The sequence below is a fragment of the Loa loa genome, assembly GCF_000183805.2.
Source record: "Loa loa unplaced genomic scaffold supercont3.489, whole genome shotgun sequence".
NCBI lineage: Eukaryota > Metazoa > Nematoda > Chromadorea > Rhabditida > Onchocercidae > Loa > Loa loa.
In genome coordinates, this window is record NW_018108669.1 from 27,157 (window position 1) to 35,609 (window position 8,453).

General features: G+C 29.2%; 1 protein-coding gene and 1 non-coding gene across 2 annotated transcripts; one reads left to right on the forward strand and one right to left on the reverse strand.

The window, feature by feature from the left end:
• The first annotated feature begins 2,384 nt into the window (after positions 1-2,384).
• LOAG_20104 lies at positions 2,385-2,456 on the forward strand. Its single transcript has one exon. It is a non-coding gene; the product is annotated as a tRNA-Ala (tRNA).
• Positions 2,457-3,874: 1,418 nt separating this feature from the next.
• On the reverse strand, positions 3,875-8,229 carry LOAG_06231 (hypothetical protein; the record flags this gene model as incomplete). Its single annotated transcript, XM_020447093.1, has 10 exons — positions 3,875-4,211; positions 4,532-4,743; positions 5,044-5,144; positions 5,441-5,643; positions 6,029-6,189; positions 6,381-6,470; positions 6,839-6,946; positions 7,110-7,201; positions 7,357-7,429; positions 8,110-8,229. The coding sequence occupies 10 exons, from the start codon at positions 8,227-8,229 to the stop codon at positions 4,013-4,015; spliced, it is 1,359 nt and encodes a 452-aa protein (XP_020302641.1). The 3' UTR covers positions 3,875-4,012.
• Positions 8,230-8,453: the final 224 nt, after the last annotated feature.

An 8,453-nucleotide genomic window follows, 5' to 3' on the forward strand; every position in this document is an offset into this window, starting at 1 on the left:
CAAAAGTTGAAATATTATTTGGAAATTTATATCTTAGAGAATAATGTCATATTTCGATTTATTAATTCCGCATCACTTTTCATTAATAGTTATTTAATTGGACAAAAATTAATAAAATATGTTAATTTAATAAAAAAAAATTCTGTACCGTTACAATTACCGTAAAATTATCGCAAAGTTTATTTCTTATAGAGTTTATACTGTATTCATCATATTACTGTAAAGTTTACACTGTATTCATCATAACATATTAATAAAAGCAAAAATTAGAAGTAAGAAAATTGCATGCAATCGGGTAAAAGTAAAAAGTATTCCTGAAATTATCACTTATTTACATAAAAGTTTATTATGTTAATAAGCAATCATAACTGCAATTTTTCAAAAAAAAAAAAAAGAAAGAAATCCGATATCTAAACAATACCGGATATCCCGTGTTTAAACAATACCGGAATACTGGAAAAAAGAACCGGATATAAATGATCTTAAAGAATTGGATATGAATGGATAAGAAGGAAAGATAAAAATTAAGACATAAACCTAATCCTAAGCGATATCGAAAAACTATCACCTTTCAAAAAATAAAAACATAAAAAAAAATTAATAAAATATATATTCTACATCATATTTTATTTCATTTTTATTTATAAATATTTCAAAAAAAGAAAGATGAAGCAAAAAAGTACTGTACTCATACTGTATCCATTACACTACCGTAATGTTTATACTGTATTCATGATATTACCGTAAAATTTATACTCTATTCATCTATCATATTATCATTAAATTTTTTATAGCATTCATTATATCATATTAATGAAAATAAAGATTGAAAGTGAGAGAAAAAGAAAAGAAAAATTTAAGAGCAATTCGATAAAAATAAAAGTATTCGTGACTTTATCAATTATTTATACGAAAATTTTAATATAATCAAAATTATGAATTGATTAAATAAATTCAATAATTTAACTATATAAGCAATTTATATTAGCCAAATAAAATTTTGAAGAAATAATTACAATAAACTACCAACATTAAACGTTGAAAGATTATTGTCATCAACAATAAATATGAGAGAGGTTATTCTAGTTGAATGCACTGATTCAGTTAATTCATTTCCAGTTTATTTATTGCTAAATGGAAAATATATGTATATTTCAAACCGGATTATTACTTTTATCTTTGTATGAAAAGGAAAGAGAGAGAGAGAGAGAGAGAGATTTTTGGAAAATGAATGAAAAAAAAAAAGTAGAGAAAATGATTTAACAAAATAAACCTGTTATTAGAAGAAATACTATTCAGCAAAGCTATAGCCATTATTATAAAATATAAAATATATTAGCTAATCGATTATATCAATTTTTCCTCTTTTTTTTTTTTTTTTTTTTGCTTTTCAATCATACCAAAAATTCATTCATAATAATTGAATTAATCATTAAATTGGCTTATTTATGATTTATTTAAATTTAATATTATCGATTAACTTTTTTTTCAGCATTTCCTTCCTTTTTTTTTAAAAAAATAAAAAAAAACAAAAAAATTTTTCAAATAAATTTTGAAATTGTTAAAAAATTTTTAAAATACTATTTAATACTAATAAAATTTTTGAAATATTTTCCAAATATTTACATTTATTCATTTATAATTTCTAATATCATTACTAATATATGTGCCAGGGATTTTTTAAAAAAAAAAACTTTCAATTTATGAGATATATTTAATTGATTGTTATTGTTTTGTAAAAGTTGCATAGAAAGGAGAAACGATTGATAAGAACAAGTTAATAAATATGATAAAATGATGAATGGAACAAAAGGGATAATTAATTATTTGCAGGATTACAGAAATATAGTATTGGTTTGAAAAATTAACGATCTTTCGTTTCGTTTTTTTTTAATTTATCTTTGAAAAATTGACCTTTTCTTTCTCAGTTCTAATTCATCTTTTAGGATAAGAAGGAAATGTAAAATGAATAAAATTAAAATAAAAGCTAAATTATTAAAAGAAAAAAAAATTGAAAACGTGAAAAGATTCGGAAAAATTACCAAAAATTAAAACAAATTAGAATTTAAATGTATTAAATATTAACATTGATTTCGAATTTTCTAGTTGAATGATCAAAAATTGATTTCGAATTTTCTAGTTAAATGATCAGAAAAAAAAGAAAAAGTGAAAAAGTGAAAAGATTTGGAAAAATTATCAAAATTTAAAATAAACTAGAACTTAAAAGTATTAAATATTAACAATAATTTCGAATTTTTTTTTTTTAGTCGAATAATTGCACTAAAACATCAATTTTCATGAATTCTTAAAATAAATACTTTTAACATTTTACAAAATATAGAATTATTCTAATTTGATTAGAGAGAATAAACCCTTCACGTGTTGGGGGATTAGCTCAGTGGTAGAGCGCTCGCTTTGCATGCGAGAGGGCGAGGGTTCGATCCCCTCATCCTCCAGGCGAACATTTTTAACATGTATGTCACATTAATTTTGTCTGGAAATAACAAATGACTAAACGAATTAGGTACGAAATCTTTGAACGTAGAGAATTTTTCATTAAATTGAAATTTTTAACTTATATCTACTTATATAGCTTATATGTAAATGAAACTTTTGTACCCAAAAAAAAAAAAAAATTGTGAATTTATTGTTTTACAGATTGGAAAACTTGAAATATTTTAGTATTTCAAATATATTCAAATATAATATTTAGAAAATTTATACAATATTTACTTCTTGAATTTTTCCTGTCTAAAATTATCGTTGCTGAATTTATTATGATAAGAGACCTTTAGACAATATTGATAATACGGATAATTTATCAAATATGAATGTTAACTTGACGTCATTTATCAAATATGCATTATTCTGCTTATATAGATATGATATGATTGAGCAGATAAATGTTAAGCAGAATGTTATTCAAAATTAAATTTCCCATAATATGTACAAAGAAACAATGAAAACATGTTTTTTTTTTTTTTGTGTGCTATTGAATAAATAAAAATCGATATGAATAGGAAGTGATAGGTAATAATCATGTCTTTATTATAAATATTAGTGGGAATAAAAAAAAAGAAAAGAAAAATGCTAAACCAAAAAAATGGTTTGGTATTGTATTAAGTGCTATAATGATAATAATCTTGGACAATTAACAACAAATGGTAACTGTTTATAGTAAATTGATAAGTTTTGAAACAACTGTTCCGAGAGTGATAAATTAAATACATAGATGCAAAATGAAAAGAATCTCGAATCTTTTACCAATCCAGAAAATGACTATTCGACTGTTTCAGACAACATGATCCTCGTACAAAAAATGAACATAGATCCGGAATGCAAGAGATCAATTCAAAAAAAAAAAAGGGTCAAATAAACAGGTAATACGGAAAAGCTGAATTTTACCCATGCATTTTTTTTACAAATGTTCATCATTTTGACAAGTCGAAAGGTCATTCAGCAAAGGACGACGACATATATAAAGAAAAGGGAATTCCAATGAATAAACTTATCAAAATGACAAAATGCTCAAATTCCATAACGATGAAAATGTTATATGCAATAAGTTCTGCCCGCTTCGCTTGATCCTGAACGTGTTGATACCTAATTTTACTTAAACACGTGCATAGGTTGAACAAATTCGCCATTACGGACTAATCCTTACATTTAATCAGAATATGTGATGTAATTTTGATTTCTGCTATATCTTACTTGATAAAGTAAGATACAGCATCTCAAACAAGCCATTTCTTCATTGAATAATAATCACACATCACATTTAAAAAAAGAAAAAAGCACGCCATTACTTCCGGTGTTTTTCCGGAATGGAAGAAAAAACAGTTTTTTTATATGTAACACAAGCACCAAGCTTATTTCAGAACGGAAAACTATGATGAGAATTCAAAAGACGACCATAAATAGTCCAAAAAGCAAAATATGGACAAGATGAAATTCACATATACGAAAAAATCCTCTAATATTGCAGAAGTATATCAAAAATCGATATAAATCGTTAGCTTCCTATGGTTTTTTTCGAATTCTTCAAAGCACTTTCAATAACTTGCCCCAAACAACGGCCAAATTCTTTCAAAATTGCTTTCTCAATTTCTACTTGAGTTGCTCGCTCACTGGATTCAATTTCTTCTGCTTGTGCTACAAGACATAGTGTCGCTGCTTCTACCACTTCATCCGTCATATAAAACCAAGGCAACCTACAATCGGGAACGGCATAAATTATAAAAAGTCTTTGGTACAATAAAGATGGAGGAAAGAAAAAAAATAACTGCTAGAAGACAGTAATCATTTCAAAATCTGTTTGATAAAAAAACTATTTGTTATAACAAAATTTGGAACATCCTTTCAAATTTCTCGTCTAAAATTTAAAATAGAAACTAGGTTTTAGTGAAAAACAAAGCTGACGTCACATATTCTCATTATTTGAATAATACAATTTCTTGCAACAGTGGAACTTGGAACTAAAAAGAACCAGAAATTTAAAATCAACTTTCTTGATCAGCCAATACACACTTACGTTTTGGGATCACTCGGTTCTTGGACTTCATCATCGCTATCCTCATCGCTATACAATGTTGTCTTATGAAAATCTGCACTTCCCATAGTAGCAGCAGAACGAATATCAGTTAATGCCGTAGCTGATTTGGTATTTGCCAAACGTGCTGCCCGATCTGATTCGGTATTTCGACAACATACACATTTGCATCGATCAGTGCAAGGGACTTTTGCCTAAAATTGAAGCTGTAATTCATCAACAGTATTCAATACGGATTGTTACAGAATGATAATGCGACAATTTTTTGCAACGCTAGTAAATTATTCTAAGTATTCATAAAGACTTGAGCAGTCATTTAACAAGGGATCTGAAGGTCTGATAATATATTACTGCTTCCTTCGAATATACTAATATTTAAAGAATATAAACGAAATTTCTTGTCCGTCATTACCAGAGTCAAAATTCAATCTCATCCTAATGCCTTTTTTGGACAAAACAAACTAAATATGACTCTATGAATTAAATAAACTTACTTCATAACATTCGCAGTAATTCTTCAAACAATTCGATTTCTTGCAATGACATCCTTTTTGGTGCAACCGTTCTGGTTCTACTTGCCTATTGGTAGCGACACCTAAATAAAATATTATATCCATTAAGTGACGAATTTCGTCAAAATCGTGCTCAATTTGTTGAAAAGAAAATGGAAAATAAAAGTGCTATAAAGACAACTATATTTCATTACTCAGTGCTGAATCTGATTCTCATTACTAAAATTATCCGACTAACTGCTTTACACTATTTAATCGTGCATGCTAGCCATTTGTTATTTCAAAAATACCTTACAATGCCTACAATCAAACTATCCCGCTAATCTACATATAAATCAGTTATTAATAATTGATTTTTTACTGTTTGTTAAAATGCTACCGATTTTTGGCTTGAATGCATTCGGGTTGCGTTCCAGTGACAACCTAATAGCGCGCGTCCTTTCAATTTCATATTCAATTGTATTTTTGCAATCTTTGCAATCACAGTCATTGCAAAATTCCCCATTTGCAAAACAATCACAATATAATTTCAAACACATCGAACGCGTGCAATGACATGGTTTTTTTGAACCAAGAGGTCGTCTGGAAATAGAACAGAAGAATTCACTTATGTGATCATAAAAAATGCTCAAAGTAATATGTAAAATAAAAACGATGCTTACTAACGTTATTTTGCTACCTCAGTTTACACAGCCTAGAATCTTTTCAGTATCATAGCTGATACCTTGCTAAAAAAAAAAAAGAAAAATAAAAATAAAAAAACTACTAAGACATGAAATAGAGCTTAATACAAGCTCATTACTTGCTGGTAGCCGATACCATTACACAAATAAGAACTGTGTTTTTACTTGAACAGTTAAATGACTTAAATTACAAAAGAGTAAGAATCAAGAACCGTGGAATTTCAATTTCACGCTATGAAGTTATTATTAGCATAAAATGAAATCGAACTGGGAAAAGAAATCACTTCTTTGGAGCTAATTTAGCTGCCAACACTGGAGTGAATACCCTGTTACGCTGGATGCTAGCCTGAGCAGCTCGGTATGCCAAAGGTGGACTAAGAGGCCCAGTTTGTAGCAGTCTTGATTTAGATGGTACTTCGCGTCCTCGCCAATTTGACTCGGTTTTCTGAAAATACGAACAACAGTCAGGAAAACAGTGCTTCGTACATACTTGAACATTAAAATTTCAAAGTACGAGAATTTTTCCCTAAAAAGACCTAACAATTTCATAAAGTCCAGTTCTACAAAATAACCATTTATTAATCTTCTACTTACCGAGAAATCCTCAAGTGAAATTATTAAAACCGTAAAACTTACGATCTGGTCAGCGGCTCCACGATTCGTCTCACTAAGTGTACGCACTGGTGTTGTGGTGGTTGAACCACCTGATCGATCAATACGATATATCTGAAAGAAAAAAATTGTTTGAATCAAATATTCAGCTTTAAAATAAAATTGAACAAACCAAAAAGTTATACGGTTTCGTTTGTACTTGTCCATTAGAATGTATGAAACTTCCGGATGTTATTCTGATGGGAAATTGTTTTAAACTTAATACTTTACATCTCGGTTTTAATACAGGATTTTTCTCAATTCATTTTAAGGCCTAATTTAAGTTATGGACTAAAGGAATGATATGAACTGAAAAGTATACATTATCAAAGCAAAAAAAGGATGAATAATACGAATTTCGAAGGACTTAATACTAATGCATAACCAAATTCAGTAGGAATGGCTTGTTGCGAACAGCTTATGAAAAGTTTGAAGAGTTCTACCCTATTTCCTCGAACGGCGAAAACATGTGCCGGGACGACGCGTCCCGTCTGAATCTGTCCCATTTCGGAACCGCATAACTGGCTGTCGCTTGGTTCTCGGACACTTATCTGAAATTTTAAGACAAAAAATTAATGCCCAGTTTACTTAATAGAATACAACTCCATTTAATACATGTATTCATTGATGTCGTAATTATAACCATATGTCATTTAATTTATTTCATACCTACCTGATCACATGTACAATTAATTCAATGACTGGAAATATTACCCTCTCATGTGGATCATCATATGGAGAATGTCTACTTCCCGATGGCATACTACTTGCACGTGACGGGTAAACCACCCTATACGAGCCATCAGCTGAAAATTTTCTTAGGGAATGTATTAATCAGTTCAGGCAAAACATAATGCAGTAAAACTCCTAGTAAAACCGATAATTAAATAAGTGTATAAGTGATAATTGCTTATCCTTCATAGGAATATTCAAATGAATATACGGAAATAAACATAAACACCTTGCAATCGATATTCCACATCATCCTCAACTTCACCTTCCACGTCAACTTCTTCCACAATTTCTTCGGAAATCTAAATTATCAGTTGCCCAAATCAAGGATTTCGAATATTTGTCGGAAATTTTTTGAGATTTATTCAATAGCAAATAATCCGTAGTATCAATCCTTACAAAAAGCTATGTCGAAACCCCAAATATTACGTTCCACTTACTTTGTTTGAGCAATTATGCTTCAAAACTTACTAGATTGATTTCAAATCCTTCCGCAAAGCTTACTACGTAGGGTTCAAAAGTTTGCAAATTTCGGTGCAATAAATTTCGAAAAGCTGTCTGCACTAAACAGTCACTTAAATGACTTTATGCCAGTCAAGTAAAAAAGTAAACTTCGAACATCGTTCACTTAAACCTGCTTTGCTTCTTCAAATTTATTTAGTTTAGTTCAGAAACTTACCATCCTAGCAGAATCTAGACTTAATAACTTAATTTGATTCTCTGAGATTTATCTGGCATGAATGGGACTGTCTTTCAAAATATAATCTACATATTTCAGATTATTTATTACAATCTACCACGCGTGTTTTATCTAAGCCGCTTCTCAAACCTTATTTGATTTAATCTAAAACTCTTCGAAATTCCAGTTAAATTATCATTGTCTTGAAATTAGTTAAATTTCTTAAAAACGGTCTTCCTTAAATGATATCCAAAAAAAGGTTGAACTATATTTAAAGAAAAGTAAAGCTGTATTCATTACTACCTGTGCATCATCGACAATTTCATCCGTAACCACCTCTTCCTGAACAACTTCTTCATGAGCAATCACCTGTTGCTGTTGCTGCTTCGACAGCTCTTTTTGACGTCTATTACCACTAGACATCGTTATCGTTTCCACAAATTAATTTATCTGCAGCAAAGTCGGCATCACCAATTCCATTGAAAAGTTTCGACAATAGTCGGACAAGAAAAAGCCTACGTTAAAATAACAACATTTATTAAGTTTAAGTAACAGAATGATGTGATAGCAAAAATGTGCAACAAAGCTTAACACATCATAATAATTTTTCAGAGCACGTACGCCAGAATACTATGAAATAATGTCGA